The sequence below is a fragment of the Aphelocoma coerulescens genome, chromosome 8 (assembly GCF_041296385.1).
Source record: "Aphelocoma coerulescens isolate FSJ_1873_10779 chromosome 8, UR_Acoe_1.0, whole genome shotgun sequence".
NCBI lineage: Eukaryota > Metazoa > Chordata > Aves > Passeriformes > Corvidae > Aphelocoma > Aphelocoma coerulescens.
Window position 1 is genome coordinate 25,132,585 of NC_091022.1, and position 18,507 is coordinate 25,151,091.

At 43.4% G+C, this 18,507-nt stretch overlaps 1 protein-coding gene across 1 annotated transcript in view; it reads right to left on the reverse strand.

The window, feature by feature from the left end:
- The window catches only part of TRABD2B (TraB domain containing 2B), a 276,678-nt gene that overhangs the window by 24,735 nt on the left and 233,436 nt on the right, over positions 1–18,507 (reverse strand). Inside the window, exon 6 of the mRNA XM_069023357.1 lies at positions 562–831. Coding sequence (XP_068879458.1) covers positions 562–831 — 270 coding nt within the window. The remainder of the gene's footprint in view (positions 1–561; positions 832–18,507) is intronic.

Sequence of the window (18,507 nt, forward strand, 5' to 3'; positions counted from 1 at the left end):
TTGGAACACCCTTGGAAAAGTGCCTACCTCCATTCTCTTTACATAGATGATTTAGTTAAGTACTTAATTTTCCTTCAGTTTGCTGTTTTCAGTGCAGTCTGAGATGTTAAATCATTTCAGCCCCAGAACACAGTTAAGGAGGGTTGAAAGTCAGATTTGCCAGAATCTTAAAAACTCCCAGGAATATTCTGCATGGTTGGAAAATGGGCAAGCCTTTGGGCTGAAAACTGATGGTATAGATTGGAAAATAATTATTGGAAGAAAAAGAACAGAGTATTTTCTATTTTTGTTCCTTTCCTGTTTTTTTACTGACAAGTCTTTGTTTCTGTGTATTTTAAATATTTTAAGCATCAGCTTATTTTTTCCTCTTTACTTTTAGATCAAACATGCCTATGAGCTTTCCTCCTAGCTCTTCATTAGGTTACAAAAATAACACGTCACTCTCAGTTAGCCCTTGCCCAACCCTCCTTATGGTCTAATCAACAAGAGCTGGGATCTGCAAAGAGCATCTAGTTCGGAGCCAGCAGGAAGAGGACAGGGGCCACACGAGTCATGACTCACCTGTCTTCTATCCGAACCCAGAGGTCGTTGAACTGCCTCTGGCGATGGTGTTTGTGCTGCTTCTTGTGCCATTTCTTCTGCCTGCCAAACTCCTCCAGCTGGCTGATGCTGTCAGGCAACAAGAGGTGAGGAGACAGGCTGTCTTCTTCATCCATCTGCTGCGGCTTCAGGGAAGGAGATGCCAGTGGGACTTGCTCAGAAAGCTGGACAGAGGGCAGGGCTGTCACTGAGGGTCCCTCCAAGGCTGGGCTTGTCTTTGTCGTCCTTGAACTGCAAAACACAACGTTTAAATATTTGATGAGTAAGGGGGGAATGGTGCCAAAACAAAGGTAAAAGCAGAGGACGGCGCTGCTTGGCGGCTGCCCCTGACTGCTGAGAAGGTGCACAAGGCTTCTGCTCTGGGGCAGCAAGTAAAGACAGCAGTGGCATTTCCTAGGAAGCTTTCAAGTAAACACCTAACTGAACACCGGGGAGATGGCAATGGATACACTATTGCTGTTTTCTGGCATTTTAATGACTTCTAGAGGCCTTGGAGTCTGTTCTAGGGGTCAATGTTGCCTCCCCTGCTGGGCTGAAGGTCAAATGACAAAACTCTGTCTAAACTGGTAAATGACTCTCTTTGAAGAAAACAGATACCTGAAGAGATGATCTTAGATTAATGAGATAACATGAGATATCTCATTATCTCTTCCTTCTTTGGGTATCTCTATACCCAACTATACCCTCTATCTCTATACCCTCCCAACTTTGGGTATCATCTATAGAAAACAAGTAGTTTTAACTGCAACAAGAATTTGCCTCCTCATCCAGTCAGGACTAGTGACAAAGGAAGCCCAGACTGGTGACAGAAGCATCGAAACATGGAAGCTAGGCTAGGGATGGGATATGTGAGACCTGAACTCCATGAGGTAATGAAGAAAAAAGGGGTAAATGACCTGTGCAAAGCCTCCTTGAAACAATTCTGCCAGAGCTCTTCATTGCTGTCTGAAATATTACCACCTCTTGTACATGACTGGAATGATGCAGAAAAAGACCTTTCATTCTCCTCTTCTAGAGTTTCACTGATTTTAGAAGAAAAGTCAATATAAACTCTCTCCTTTGGTATGCAGCCATGTGAACTTATTGTGAGCTAAGATAGCTGAAACAAAAATCTAATAAACCAGGACTGACATAAAGTTATTTTCCTCCCCTAACTTCAGTAGAAGTTCATATTCAGCCTTAATTGCAAGAACTTTTCCTGTCCCTGGGATGGGCCAATGAGTTGTAGATACAGAAAATGGGAGAGAATTAATAGGCAATATGAAGCTGTGGTCTGCAAAACTATTTCTATTACATGGATGCTATGACTTTTATGACAGAAACAATTAAAGCCACGTGAAAAATTTTGCCTCCTGAGTGAAACCAGTAAGACATTTTAATGAAAAAGTAATAAAAAATCCTAAACTTCATTGGTGACAATGTACAAAATGTGCCGCAAGTGAAACCACATGTTTCATTTATGGCACATTTTGTTCTCTTCCAAAAAAGTCACATCTACTACTAATGGAAGCTTTTTTTCTTTTTGACTTTCTTGAAGTCTGTTACAATACCAGCCACGATGGTCACCTCTGTTTCCACTGCATTGTGTTTCATCCAAAAGTCCTTCCAATACCTACTGATAATTAATTATTGCTAGTATGAGACTCACTGGCAAATACTACAGTAACTTTGTCACGTGTAGCCAATGTTTCATGAAGTTCTTTCAGAGATCATACAACAGATAGAGAAAAAGAAGGTTTTTCAAAACTAATTCTAAAATTCTTCATGGTTGGTTTTATTAAAAAAACACACAAGAAAAACCCATTTTTACTTTTTTTTCCCAAGCATTCAGACTCTCAGTGAGTCCTTTCCAAACTCATTCATACTCTCTCCATGCTCTATTTTATATCTCAGATAGGTCTGCTGGTTCTGAATTTTTTTCCCTGTTAAGACTTTCTTTCAATGTTTCATCTTGAGAGTGAATTTTCCCCAGGGCAGCAATTTCCGTTTGAGAGTTCTTGGTGCTCCCCAAAGCCTTTAAGAATTCCTCAGCTGTGGCACAGGCTGAAGCAAAGCCATCTCCAGACTCATGTAAATGGAGAGGCGCTCACAGGTTTGCCCTGGGGAGGTCTCTCAGGCCACAGTGGAGAGTTTTTAATTTTTATCCAACCATGGAGGTGAATCAGCGAAGTATCTACATCCAAAGGCAGCCATTTAGCAGCCTGGAGGACAACACAGTGTGAACTTGGATAGGAGAGTTTAGGCAGGTAGAAGGACCTGGACCAAGCACCTACAGACACCATGTGGGTCCTGAGATGGCAGCAGCCACCAACGGGTGGCAGGAAGCCACTGGAACTGAGCTGTAGCCGAGATGTGTTTCCGTTGCCTTCCTTCTCTGTGCCTCACGTTGTGATCAGTGTAATTCCCTGAGGTGCTGCAGGAGGAGCAGCGCCCCATGTGCCAGCTCAAGGCTGGGGCTGCCCTTTGATTCCCTGAGTGGTCTTAGGGATATCTGAACACGTACTTTCCACCTTTTAACACCTACTATTTTCTTACATGTGTTTACCTTGCTCTGAGCTCCCCGTAAACTGGAACTAGTAGAGAAGTGTTTTTATGGCTTGAGATTTTACAAACCACTTAAGACGACTGGCAGCGCCCTTCTTATTAAAATTAATGACTTTGGGCATCAAAATCCCAGTGGTGGCTTTGAAAGTTTCTGGCTTAATTGTTTCCACTACCATCACATGAGCCACAGGTTGTAAACTTGATATTTCAGAACATTCTTTGGGAAGAGAATAAATAAACACCGGAGAAACGTTAAAATGCTGTAACATAAAGAGGGTTATAAACTAACCACCACTATGTTAGAGTCGAGTCAGGGGGAATAGCTCCACTGTGGCAACTGCATATTGCATTGGTTTGATATTTCTTCCATTATTCCTGCACTATTTTTAAAATTATTCCTGCACTAATATTTTTAAAATTATTAGTAACTGCTAATAATTGCACCAAGACCTAAGAGGGACTGTTGAAGGCTGCATGCTGATGCATGCTTGTTCCTCTTAAAAACAATAAAGTTAGTTTTAAACTGATTGATTAAATCAGTTATAACAATTATACTATATTATATAAAAAATAATGAGTCCAATAAAGTAAACAATAAATATTACAAAAATACAATTAATTCATTATCAGCCTGGTTCCTTTCAAATATGACCATCATCCTACAGGCATTCTACCAGAAGGAAAATCAAAACAGAATATGGGTATTTCATCCAAACAGATCATAAGAATATTTAAAGATGCTAATTTAATGTAAGACAGATTTCCTAGGAGATGATCATTTCTCCATGGTCTCCTGGGTGCCATGGGGTCACACTGCACCGTGGGTTCTGAGTGGCCCCGCTGTGTCACAGTGGCCCCTGGCTTCCATGAGCCCTCCCAGTGTCACAGTGGGCTCTTGGCTGCAGGAGCTAGGGCCTGGGGGAGAAGCAGCAGGGACAGCACACACGCAGTGCCATGGCCACTTCTGTGGCCACGCCTGACCCTGTCCCTGCCACAGCCACGGTGGGTGACACCCGCCGCGAGCCCTTAGGTGTGCAGGTGACAGTCACCACAGGGTGACAGTCCCCTGGGGGACACCCTGGGGCGGGAGGCTGGCAGGGATCCACTCCCCACGCGCTGCAGCTCCCTGTGTTGGGTGAGACTGAGCCCCTGTGCCAAGCCAGCCCTCTCTGGGAATCAGCCAGGGCTGGCCATGCCACCCCCAGCTCCCTGCAAGGCTCGGCTCTGGCAGATTCCAGGCCCAAAGCCCAAGGCCAGCCCGTGTGCCCCTCGTGTTTCTGTCTAAAGCTGACCCAGAAAGGTCCCATTGGGGGGTACCCCTTTCCTACAGTCACTGCCAGCTGGGAGTTAGGGTTGGTTTTAGGATTAGGGTTTGGGTTAGGCTTAGCGTTAGGCCTAGGCTTAGGCTTTGGGTTAGTTAGGGTTAAGGTTGGGCTTAGGGTTAGGGTTTGGTGTTAGGGTTAGGATTATGCTTAGTTTTAGGGTTAGGGTTCCCAAAGCAAGATCCTGCCATCTGCAGTTTGATTCCTGAACCATCTTTCTCTGCATTACGTGAAGCCTTATTGTCAAATCCACCTCCTCGTTTCAAGGAATGTTTCCTCGCTCTCGGGCTCTGTGCTCTATGAAATTCAGCTTCACTGTATGGAACCCTGGGTATATAATGGACTTTTTTTCCCATTCCTTCACTACTCCTGATGAAGCTTTTTAAGATACACTTAAGTGTATCTTAAAGATGTTTTTAAGATGTTTTTAAGTTATTTTTAAAGGCAGGGAAAAAGCTAGGCAAGTTTTCAGTTTGTGAGGCAACCGTGCCTTTTCTGAATAAAGAGTGCAAAAGTACCACCCAAATATCTTGGTCCACACAAAGATCCCAGAGATTTTCATGAATAACTTGATACAATTCCAGGCTTAGAGGTTCCACCCATTTTTAAATGTATTATTCCCACACAGGGTGGTCTTGGAGAAACGAAAATTATTTCAGGCTCTTACGTGGATTTTTCTCATCTGTGACCTTAATTTCCTTCCCTGGGATATTGTGTTCTGCAAAACAAGTTCTCTGAAACAACGAAGTCCAAATAAGAAAACTTTGGAGTCTCAGCAAATATCCTATGTGTCTTGGTCCTAAGGTACAGAAGAGAGTGAAAACAGGAAAACATTTATTCCCGCTAGTTCTTGAAAACGCTTAATCCACAGACAAAGACCTCTGTGGTTTTCTTTCACTTCTGGTGAAATTTGCCATCCTTTTCTAATTCTTTTCAAGAATTAAAAGAACAAAACAAAACATGTAAGTTATTTGGACTGAGCTGGATGCTCCATTAGGCTGTCTCAGCATTTCTCTCTCTGCCTTGTGGTCTGCAGTGTCACTCTGTGCTGGCACTGACCATTGAAAATTGACTCATCGCTGGGATTTGTTAGGGCTATTGAGTAGATCTGGTCAGAAAAATTACATTAACACCATGATGCCCTGCAGTACATTATTTTCATAATTCCCAGGCTTAAAACTGCACAGTCAGGCAGGGCAGAGCCCAGTAAAGCCTCTGGCCCTGACCTGCCAGAGTAACACCAGCAACATTTGGATGAGTCCCATCAAGCCTCCCCTGGGCTTCCACAGGTCCAGGGAGGGACTTGCCCTTGCTTTATGCCTTTGCTGATGATACACATCTTCCAGACACTAAATCATCAATCTTATTTTTTTTTCAGCAATCTTGTGGTAACATCTCTGTTCCCTCAGATATGCGCAGAATCTTCCGAAATCCCAGCCTGCCAATTTGTTATGTGCATCCTGACTTTGCAGCACGAGCGATGGAAAAGTTTTGCTCAGGAGACTGCCCTGCTTTGCACGGGCTTCCAAGCACAGCAACATTGCTGAGGTTTTCTTGCTTCAGTTCTCAGAACTGTCAGGCAAGGGGAGATTTTGTTTCATCGAGAGAGAAGCTGCGGTGATAGCAAGGAATGTGTGATGTGGCAGCTTCTTCCTTATGCCACCGTTCCTGGGATGCAGCCGGATGACGGCCAGACAGCGAGTTTAAAGCGTTTTATCGTAGATGGGTTCTCATAAGTTCCAGTTGGGGTGTCTTTGTCAAGGCAGGGATTTGTCAGCCCCTCACACGCACCCTTGCTGCTCTCGCCAGAGGCCACGGAGACATCTGCTTCTGGCTTTGCTTTCCCTACACATCTCTCCCAGAGCATCATGCACACCCACAAGATGGGCACCCCACTGTCCTGTCCCACAAGGGGTTTTGCTTTTTTCTCCCTCTTCCATGCTAGGATGAAGCTCAGATTTTCAAAACTCTTGGGAGAGAAGCAAACAAAAGAACAGAAAAGCAGGCAGAAATCCTAACCCACCCCAGCACAGCTCACAGGGCCTCTTTCCAGTGATGGGAACAGGAGATTGAGAGCACAGACTCACATAACCAGGTGACACCATGGACATAACCTCCTTCAAGATGAAAAGCATAAATATATTTTACTGCAAAACAGAGTCATTCCAAAGCAGAGATCAGAGTTAGATTCTCTCCATACTTAAACTTTATCTGAGCTGCTTCACGCTAAGTGCTTTAAATTACTAAGGATGAATTTGGGCTCAAGAGACAGCAAAAGAGAAATCCCTGATTACTCCTGTGAAATCCCTGATTATTCACTCACCTGATCAGCTTAATTATAATGAGGTTATTTCATTTAGGATGTAGTTGCCTTAGGCCTGTATACTAAAGTTAAAACTTCTTAACAGAATTTGGAAACAAAGTTGTTTCTTCATTTTTTTGCACCATAGTCAACTACATCTCATGAGCACTTAAATTGGGTTAAGTAGTTAAATTAGATTACAGTCCATCCCAAACTTGGATGGTATCTCTGTGCTCTGAATCCATGTCAGGCTATTTCTCTGGGAAGAATCACTGTTGCTCAAGAACTGTAACCTTAGCTTGAAAGCTAATTTAGTCCTCAGTATACACACATATACACATACAACTCTGTGCATAAATTAAATGAAAAGTTTGTGATGTGAAGATATTCACATGGATTGTAAGATTTTCCTTCCCACTTTGAGAAACTATAAAGCAAGAGAGATAAGTAAAACTTTCATTATCTATTCTGTTTCATTAGAACTGGAGCTGGTCTAAGGCACAGGAGAAGAAATGCAAGCTTTCTGCACTTGAGAGGCTGAATTTGCTGAAAAAGAAAGGGCAGCTGTAACATTTGTAACGTGTCATTTCCACATTTTCATGTGAATTCTTTCAGAAAACTCAAAATGTTTCATTTCAGCATTTTCTGAACAAAGCTTCAAATTTTTTTTAGTCTTCTGTTTTCAAAGACTTACATGCTACAAAGTGCCCTTTTTTGTTCAGAAATTGATCTCAATTAAAAAGAAAAACCCAACTAATATATAAAAATGACAAAACCCAACAAAACCCAATCCCTGCCTTCAAAAGCATCCTCAAAATGTTCCATTTCAAATTGCTCTGAACTCATTTTCCCTTCTCAATTTTTTGGTTCAGTTTTTGAACTGAATAATCCTTTGTTTATGCATCTTTCATGAAAATTCTGTGAGCTGCACACTCCAGCCCCAGAGGATGGGCTGTGCCCCTTGAGGAAGGATGGGTTGACCCTCCAGTCTTGTTTCCATTTTCCACATTAACAGCAAATAAGAGCCTTCTCTGCTCGTAGTACAGAAGCCACACCTTGTGCTCTGTTCCCTAAATCTCCACTGTCTTATTACCACCATACCAATTTAGTGCTAAGCTGTTTCTGCCTGGGTAGTTTGGCTTAAGCAAAATATTCATAACACAGCTGCCTTTCATGCCTTGCTGTCTTATGGAAGTGGTACTTAAAGCTCCTTGGACCAAATCCCTGTCCATAGGTCAGGATGGGCTTTTTTCCTGCTCAGGCATCCTGGTTCAACATGGGAGCAGAGAGATATGCAGCTGTCCTGGGACACCTGGAAGTCTCCTTCACGCAGGAGAGAGAGGCCTTCACATTCAAATCCCAACTCTATATGTCCATGCAGCACCCAAAGGCTTGGCACATAAAGGTAACTAAAATGTTTTAGTGTCTTATAATAAAATTTTGAGTGCTGAGTTTGCAATGAATTTTAAGAAGGTGACTGACAAAAAAATCCTCAAACTGGCTGCTTGATTTGATTCCACAGTAGAATTACAGCTAATACACAATTGTTTGTATCTTGCTCGTTTACAATCCAAATTGAGTTCTGCTCTCAGGTTGTCTCCACTGGAAATTAGTTTCCCTTCTTTGCAGGATCCTCCAGAGAGAAGATATATCTGCACAAGTCCATATTCTTTATCACATCTTAAAACTAAAAACTCTCTACAGAGACATAGCTGAGCAAGGTGCCAAATGCTCAGCTTGAGAGACTACAACATTTCCACTGACTTCAGTCTCAAAACTAAGGGCAGATTATTCTCTGTTTGCCTGGTGCTGATCCTGCACTTCCCTCTGCTGCTCTGTAAGTTGGGTCCTGGCAGAAATGAGGTACTGGGTGGATCACAGATCTGTACAAGCACAGCAACTTGTGTTCCTGAAGTACCTTGTTCAGTTGAGGCTCTTGCAATTGCAAGACACAGATAACATGGGCTCCTAAGTAGCTGCTATCACCAAAAGGAGAGAGACACAGACCACTTAAACCCAGCAGCAGGCACAAGTGTGGAACCAGAGAGCCATAAGAAGACCATGTCTGCAAGAGACTCCAGATCTCTGTGACACTAAATCCACTTTTCTTCTCTGTAGCCGCCACTGTAAAACATCTGATCTGCTCAGCCATTGGTGGCTGCTGAGCTAAAAAAAGGAACACAGAGATACTCTGACTTTCTCCAAAACATTGTTAGAGCCCATTGGCCTTGCCCATATCACAGTGCCTGAGTGTTTCCAAGAAAAGAACAAGACAGTTGTCAGAATCCCTATTCAGGCAACACTTCAGCCTGTCTGTGGGCATTTTCACTGCACAGTAATGGACAGAGCCCTCGAAATGTGATGAAGGCAGAAGAGTTCTCCCTCCAAACCCCACTTGCTTTAATGTCTAATGCTGTTCTGTCAACTCTAATGCTAATGGACTTCACATAATGTCTCTTTATGTATCAGCCTGTTTTCACCCAGCTTCCCTCTCTTGTATCAAGTCATGCTGATGAACCTGCTTGTAATCAGTGCTCATTTCTGTCTGACAAAGCCATCCTACACTAAAATTCTTCATTAACAAAGCATGCACATTGCTGCTGAAACCTAAAGGAAGAAAACAAGGTTTTATATTCTTTTTTGGTTGCTAATTGAAACTTATGAGATCAGACCTTGAATATCCAGGAGCTGTCTGAGGCCATAGGGGAGACTGATTTTTAATGAACTCAGGCAAATCTCACTGTCTAGTTTTAAAGAACAGGCTCCAGGTCTTTCCTCCTTAAAATAGGAAAAACTTGCACTGACCCCAGAAAATATCTCTCCTTCACTGAAATGCCTATGATTATTATTTGTATTGGTACATTTAAGAATCCCAGAATTAAATTATGCATTCATTAAAGAGCTCCATCTCAGCAAGCTGACAGGTGAAGGCTGTGAGACAATGACAGACAGTACAAAGGTGACAGCCCCTGCAGCCTCCCTCCCTAACTCTGCTGGAGACCTCATTGCAGAGGAGCTCTAGGGGCTCACCTGCCTCCATTGTATCTGCAGATCTGTTTGTTTGTTTGCCTTGAAGTGCTTTATCTAAGTGCCAGTTGTCCGAGAGGGTATCACAGCTGAGTACTTGTAGCACTGCCTAGCTATGGAAAAACATGGAATATCACAAGTGTAGCAGACGTCAGAGACTCATCAGAGCTATGCCTGGCATCTGGCACAGGTTCCAGCAGTCACATTAGCTTCTTATCACTACACAAAGCTGGAACACCGAGAGTGACCAAACCAGGACTTCTCATGAGGCGGTGCTGGAATACAGCTCAAACTGCAGGAAAGTCAATGCTGTTGAAATGCTGCCCATGTGAGATGTTTTAATTAAAACTGCAGGATGACTCATCTGACTCTCTCTCTACAATGAGACTGAGTGCTTGGGGCTGCCCCACCAGCCTGTTAATTCTGAACAGAAGGGGAGGCTACTCTGTCCCTCTGTTTCCTTCCTTTTCTAGTAAGAATTCATCTGACAGCCAGTTGGAACTGAATTATCCCAAGTAGCACACAGATCAAACAAGAGTGTATGTCCTTATTTACATGAAAACAAGCATGATGGAGTCAGGCTTTATGAGGAAAGGTTCGGCCCTTTTCTATACACCACAGACCAATAATTAGGGAACCCACAGGACTCCTAGACCTCATCAGATCTGTTGCTCACAGACTGAGCTGGGCTTCTTGGAAAGGAAGGACAGGTAAAGAGGGGGGCAAGTGGGACAGTGCACTCCAGTAGTGAAAGAAGAAGAAGAAGAAAACAAAATCGGCTTCCAGCTCCATCACCTCATTTAAACTACTTTTGGTTGCCTGTGGATTTCATTTGCTGCCTTTCACTGACACGAGTGGGAATTGCTGACCATTCAGCAATGACTGCAATCAGTATGAATGCTTAGATACATAGAAATTGCCTTAAATTCATGGCTGCAATTGTAAAACAAACAAATGAAACCCTTGTTACCTCTGCTTTCCAGTCAATGTCCTTTCTCCTTGAGGGGAATGTGTCTAAAATTGCCTCAGCAATTTAGAACCTCAGTGCCTGCTAAATGTCAATGGAAGCTGCAATTCCCACCTAAAACCTAATCTACATACAAATTTGATACAAGTGCAAAATTCTCATTTAACATTAGCAAGAAACCCTCTAGCCTCTAGGGAAGAAAGATGATTCCTCTGTCACAAACTCAAAGCAACGTTTGCTTTGACAAAATGGTGGCAAAAACTGAATCTGTATCTACTGCATCCACTGACTGTGGGTCAACAAGTGGAGCCACAAGCTGCTCTCTTGGGAAGAGGTCTTCTGCCTGGGAGGCACCATGGAGGAAGGATGGAGGCACCCAGCAAAACCAAACTGGAGTCAGAGATGAGGACACAGTGAGGTATTTCAGACCTGCACCTGCCAGGACAAGAGAAGCAGAGGGAGAGCCACCCACTGACCTGGACCAAACTACCACCAGTATTACCCCAGTGTTACACAGCTTTGGTTCTTAGCATTGCCGATTTCAAAAATCAGCTTTTTCTCTCCGAAGTTCATGGAGGGACTTCTGGATCTTCCCTGTGATGGAATATGATGCCTTGACTCTGTGGGTGTTAGGAATAATTCCTTAAAATTACTTAAAATGCCACAAATGCAGGCAGTGTTACAAACCCACTACAGCAGCAGAGATTTACTGCTCTCTTTGTAGAATCACAGAATTGTTTACATTGGAAAAGACCTTTAAGATCACTGAGTTCAACTGTTAACCCAGCACAGCCATGTTCACACTAAACCATGCCCCTAAATGCCACATCCACACACCCTTTAAATCCCTTCAGGGATGGTGACTCCACCACCTCCCTGGGTAGCCTGTTCCGATGTGTGGCAACCCTTTCTGTGAAGAAATTTTTCCTAGTATCCAGTCTAAACCTCCCTGGCACAACTTGAGGACATTTCTTGTTCTCTTACTGCTTGTTATTTGGGATAAGAGACCAACTCCCACCTCACTACAACTCCCTTTCAGGTAGCTGTAGAAAGTGATAAGGTCCCTCCTGAGCCTCCTGTTCTCCAGGCTAAACAACTCCAGTGAGTTTATTTCTAGCAATGTTTTCTTTCCCTTTCAGAAATCAGGAGGAGACAATACCACAAAAGCATTTGAGATCCATGAGAACCTTGTTTATCCACTGTGGATTGGGATTTACATTCCAGGGGTATAATGAACCCAGAGACGCAAAGATGTGGGCGCACGATCTTATTAAAGCCTTGAAGATGATCCCAGTCTCACTCAATAACAGAGCCTTTCCCCAACGACTCTGGCATGGATATGAACTATAGCCTTTAGCAGAGCTCAATGCCAAAAGAAACCAGCAACTCTGCCGAGGCTTTATCACTTTTCTTCAGTGGAGGGGGAAAGTGTTTATCTGGGAAGGGTTTCACATCACGGACAATAGGAAACTGTTCAGCTTTCCACAAATAGGCTGGTGTGCAACTTCCAAGCACTCTCCAAGGAAAACTTCGGAACACTGGCCACATCTTTCCAGCAGGGATTTCATGTAAAGTAGGTAATGCCTCACATCCTTCATCCTGATTTATTCCTGCTTCATCCTCATTTCAAAGTGCTGTGCTCACTTCAAACACAACACGGGGCTCATCTCTGAACGTGCACTTTGATCACTGGGGACTCCACATTGGTATCGGCCCTTCAAACATAAACAGGGATGTGCTGTCCCGACAGAAGAATTTCTGGGACTGCCTTTAGTTTTGCAAGAGTAATTTGGAAATGTGAAGCTGGGGCCATATGACAGGAGATACAAATCTAGTTGCCAGACAGGGCACTGGGTACCAGAGCACTTGGATCCTGTCTGAGACTTTGCTGCTGAAGTGCTACAGGTTAGCAGAAAAATCTTACTACTCCTGACTTGGCTGGAAATCAATGGAGAAAGACTACAGAGTGCTCTTTCCCACAAACAACAGCACCAAATTAGGTCTCTTCCTCTGCAAGCTGCCACCAGCAGAGAGTGGCACTATGGAATTGTGAACTGCTCTGATGTCCCATACAGCAGTGGGAAGGAAAAATATCCCAAATTTAGTTCTTTTGTCAACTCTGGCTCCCTGCAGGACCAAGTGTTTTCTTGCTTAGGTGACAAAAGTTACGAACATGGTGAGTATAAATTTACACTTAATTCTTGATGCTAATGAAAAATTCTGTACTGTAGTGGGGCTACATGAAGCAGACAGATGGGCATAGCCAGGTCCACAGTGCCCACGAGGGGGTGAATCCTCCAGGTGCTTCTCCTGACCAACAGGAGCCTCTGAGAGTGGCAGAAGATCCAGTTTCCAAAAGCAGAACAGCTGTGTTCCATGCAGCTGCCTGCCTAAGCAAGAGGTCAATGGGGAGGCCCAAACAGAGAGTTAAGTTTCTGCCAGACACTCCCTGTGCCCCAAACTTTCTAAATTTGCACCTATGAATTCCAAAATTGGATTACTGTACCGGTGTTTTTAGCATTAAGGATCGCAAGAAATTGTCTTCATTCAGGAAGTTCTTCCATCATATCACTTGACAGCCACTGTACCTACATCCATCCACAGCATCTGATCCATTTTTCCTCCCTCCTGTTTCTGTTCACAGGTCCATTTTTCATTCTTCCTGGAATGCAGAGCATTTGGGAGTGTAGGTGGAAAACCAAAATCTTTCAACACCCACTAATAGAAATTTGTTTTATTAATTAACTTTGTGGGAAGGAAAAAAAAAAAAGAGAGAGCTGATCTTCTGCTCTGAAATCATGAATCACTGTGGAAGAGAAAACATGTCCTCTGAGGCACCTGAGGCCACTTCAGAGAGAATGAGTGACTGAGCTGCTTCCTTGGAAAGTCCTGAGTCATCAAACACAGCAGTTTAATCCCCAGGAAATGGGAAACACATTGGCATGATGCTCACTTGCATGGAGCATGAGGTCCAGAGAAGGGTGAAACTCCAAAGATTCTGGAGATCAGTTTAGCTTGCAGAAGGATTTTAAAACCTAAATGCTTCTCTGAAGTATATCTGATCTGGATCTGGGTACAGTATTCCCAACACATGATTTCCTGGATGAATTAAACTCTTTACAAACTTTACAGATTGCATATGAATTTACTTTGACTTCTCATAAAAATGATTCAGTGATCATGACACAAAAATGCATTCTGGCTTCTAAGGTATTTACTGTGACAAGTGCTTCATAAATTCACCATCCTTAATTTACTGTTATAAGAACTTACTCCTTTTGGCATTCCTGCTCCTTCTACTAGCACATAACTAGGAGGAGGGGCTGATATCCATGGATCTAAGCCTGACTCTTCACTGTGTTCTCCTAAAGGGATGCCCACACTGTCATTTCAGACCCAAAGCTGGATCGTGGACAGCATGGAGTCACCTGGCTTGGCTGAGATACCATGAGTTGTTAAAAGTGAGACTATTTTGCATCAAAATGGGCAAGAAATGACATAAAATCACACACCATATGTACATTAGAGTGACTTTCTAGTTGTGGGGGCAATTTTAAAAGGTTTCAGTAAGTTTCACAGCTTGCCACAACAAGATCCACCCACATGGAGTCATTTGGCCGTGCCACCAGTCACATAATAGTGTTCTGGAGGGCTTCTAACCCATTTAAACTCCAAAGAATGTCCTTATGAACACCTGCTCACTCATGAAAGAGGAAGCGTGCTTCTCAGCAAACTCCTCTATAGAACACTGTATCCTTGACTGTTTTTTCCCTAAGGGACTGTTGTTGAAGGAACTTTTAAGGGAAAGTGTCAGTGAGAAAAGTCATTGACTTCCTTTCTCTCTGTTCCTTTTTTAGGAACTTGTGCATGGTAAAGAACTCTCTGCAAGCTAAATGAATAGCAATTACACTCATGCTGAGTGAATCAGCTCTATCGATTGCAGCACAGCCCACAGATCTCTCGCTGAAGGAAAAGAAGTCAGCTCTGGATGTGGAAAAGCTATCTGTCCTAATGTGTGAGGCCTCTTTGCCTGACAACGTGATACTGAAGGTAAGGGAAGTCGGCACTGCAAAGACAGAGTGACAGCAAACAGACCACAAACTTCCTCAGATAAACGACATCTTTCCAAGCACACAATACCACTTGATACCTTTGTGCCCCTTGAGCTGTTACAAAGTGCAGCTGCACTTCAGCCCAGATTGATATCGCCTGGGGCGGAGGCCATCAATCCACAGGACAAGAGCAGGCTCAATACACAAACAAAGTCACACAACCTGTGTTTCAATGTAAGGCTGGGAAGGGGATGGTGCAGTTTTTCCAAAGGCTTAAATGAGCCTAGTGACACATCTCACAAAATGATTACACATCTAAAACTTGATTAGCCACCTAAAACCAGCCAGACACCTCCTGCAAGCAAGCCTGGTCAGTTGTCTAAGACACCCATGAGCACTACTCTGGAAAAGCCAGTCTTTTTACTTTGACTAAGGAAGGCATCTGCTCAACTGTGTGAACATACTCCGAGTTTTCCACCAATTCCCTCATGGCTCCTCACAACCAAAGATGGGAGAGGATCAGCAACCATCTCATATTAATGATGACCTCTAAAAGCTACTGGCACTGATGGAAGCCAACAATTTCAGCACAAGTTGGATCAGCTTTATCTCTAATAACTATAAACCAAAATTTTCATCTCATGCTTATGACCTGAGGTGAAAAGATCTGCGTTAAGAGCTGGCTGGAAGCAGAAAGAGGATGAAAAATCAGCTTCTCCTGTGGAAACAATAACCCTGAAATTTGGCTAGGAAATAAGGTAAGAACTAGCTCTGAACTTTTGAAGTCTCCAAGGCTCTGTAAGTTTACTATTAGAGAGTTTATGGAGTATAAGATACAGATCTCCTAAAACTGATAGGCTGCAGATCAGCAAAAAACCCTAGAAACCTTAGCACTGGCTTCAGGACAGCTCAGCGAGCAAGCTGCCCTTGAGCAAAAAGAAGCAAGCCCAGGTTTCTCCAGTGGCCCCGTTCCCAAGGAACAGAATTATATGGAATATGGAACAATTTCTTCAAAAAAACGCAAAAATTTTGCCAAGGATAAAATCTGATTATAGAGCAAAGTGAATGTCCCACAGGGAGAACTAGTCAAGCATTAAATTCCTGAGAAGTTCTGCTCTGTATTCCTTCTCCAACACCATGACTTATCTTGTTCTTTCCTAGATTTTTTTGTAGCACATCACTAAATTCCATTCTCTCAGAAGGCGTTCAGTGTCTAAAGGTGGCCTAAAGAACACGAAGATACACTATCCCTAAGTAATGTGTTGCTCAGGAAGTGACAGGATAATTAAATTTCTGAGGCTGAGAATTTGTAAATTGACTTTGCTTCTCTACCATGTTTTGGAGAGCTTCTTCCATGTTTTTCCCCCTAAGAGTTACTTTGCTTGGCTCAGGCTTTGTGGCTGTAAGGCAGACACAGAGACAATTAAATTGCAAAGGAGGATATTTTAAAGGCACTCGGGAACATGAAAATGTAATGTGCATATTTTCATGGCTAAGTATTTTAAGCATTGAGTAGTCATATTCTCCAATGTTAGATGAGGCAATAAATTTGCCAATGCATGCAGATGAACCCCATTTAATCCCTATGAACCTCTTACTGTAAATTATGCTGTCAGAGAACCCCCCTAAAAAATGGATTCGCTTTTCTTCTCAGGGAAGGGAGCTAGTGATGGGAGGATGATCCTCAGGCTCAGATCAAGTGAAAAGAGCCAAAGGCTTACAAGAGGTTTAAGAAGAACTGCAGCATCCCAATGGGGAGATTATTCCACCCACATAAAAAAAAGTGTGCATTTTTCCCTGTCTCAGAAGAGATGGGATCCAGAATGTACCTTTCTCGGTTCTTTTTTTTCCTCAATTAATTCAGTTGTTTCCAATGAAAGTGTCACAGCTCTTGTAGTTTTTTTTCCACTTGTGTCTTTTCTAAATAAGCTTTTCTTTATTTCACAATAACTTTAACATTTTCCCTAACACATCCCAAAAATTAGCAGCTATGCAGAGTGGAGTAACCCTGCCTAGCAGGCACCAGAAAGCTGAAGCAGTGTACACATCCTGAAGTTGACAGCTACTGGGAGATTCCTGAGGGCTCTTGAGGGCATCTGTAATTTTCTGGGATCTACTGAACAGGGTTTACCAAACTGGAGCTGTGGGGAATGTTATGTCAAGCATTTTCCCATTTCTGTCCATCACCTTGAGAAGATTAGGGCTCCTGATGTAGTGAAATGGCTCCATCACTGTGGATGGAGTGTGCTTTCATCCCAAGCGGAAGGAGAGAGCGTTGCTAGGAGAGCAAAGACTTCCACCCTGAGACAACAACGAGTAGCAGAGCCAGGGTCCCACCTGTAGGATATTATAGGAGAAGGGAGGGAGGAAGCTCTTTGCTTCAGACAGAAGGACAGGACTAAGTTACAACAGCAAAGACACGTTGGTTGAACTGGGCCAGGAAGCTCAAACATAAGGAACAAGGGTAATTAATTTCTTCAGCAGAGCTCTGAGAGTTTACAATAAATTCTCAAACTCTCAGACAAGCAGACATGAAAACGTGTGCTGAATTCTTTGATTCGTCCTGAATTCTCAGATTCTGAAAGAAGGCAGCATTGATCACATCCTCGGAGAGAGCAGCCTGATGGAAATGAGCACTGCTGCATGCTCTCCTGGCCAAGAGGACGGTGTGCAGCACGTCAGGGCTTGGCACGTGGCAGAAGGTCAGAGCTGATTTTGAGAACCCAGCAACAACAGAGTCATCATGGACACAGGTGCTTCCTGGATTGATCTTGCAGTTTGGCTGGTTCCAGTTAAATGTGAAGCAGCTGTGGCCCTTTATCTGCTCAAGTCCCTGGAATCCAGCTGAGGGGAAACTTTCTCCCATCTCCTCCTCTCTCCCAACCCCAAGCACGCATCTCTGTTTTCTGAAGACAGAGGGGAGCAGGGACAGCCAGTTGGCAGAACTCCACCAAAAAAAAAAAAAAAAAAAAGTTGCCTTTCTTATCTCAGGGCAAAGCAATGAGCTATTGATTCAGCCACTAGTTTTCCAGTGCCTTTATTTGGGGACAAGGACAGCAGCCAGCAAAATAAGAAGGAAATATGAATGCTGCTGAAGGCTGTCACGCAAACAGATTCAGGACTCTTTCCCTCAGGCAACAAAATGAACAAATGAGGCCAATGTGAGAAGAAGTTCTCAAGCGTTTATGGCATTGTTCTGCCATATGAACAATGATGAATGCAACAGGGTTTCTTTTACAGAAAGGGATCGAGCTTTAAAGAAGGTGTTTTCAACAGTCAGCTGTTGAAATTCTGGAAGAGGCACAGCAAGGTCAACACTGGGCCACCAGGCAGGTCAACAGGAGGAGCCAGGAGATTTCAGAAATCCAATCAGTGAGAGTTCCCAAATAGCTCCACACCAGCTAAATGTACTTTATATAAACTCTTCTTTGCCAGATCACTGATTGTGGAGCCATCAAACTCCTCCATGTCTTGGCTATCTCTTCTAGCCAGACAAGATCTCACTTTATTTTTCCCCAGTACCTTAGGAAAGGGAGGATTTGGCTCAAATTTGTGCCTGTCACTAAACAACAGAAATGTGAGACTCTAGGTATTCAGTTTGGTTGGCTTAAAGAGCAGCCATTTCACAACCCATGCTTAGCATTTTGGACAGAGGAAGCCAACAATCTTCTGGCTTTACCCAGTCTGTGTGCA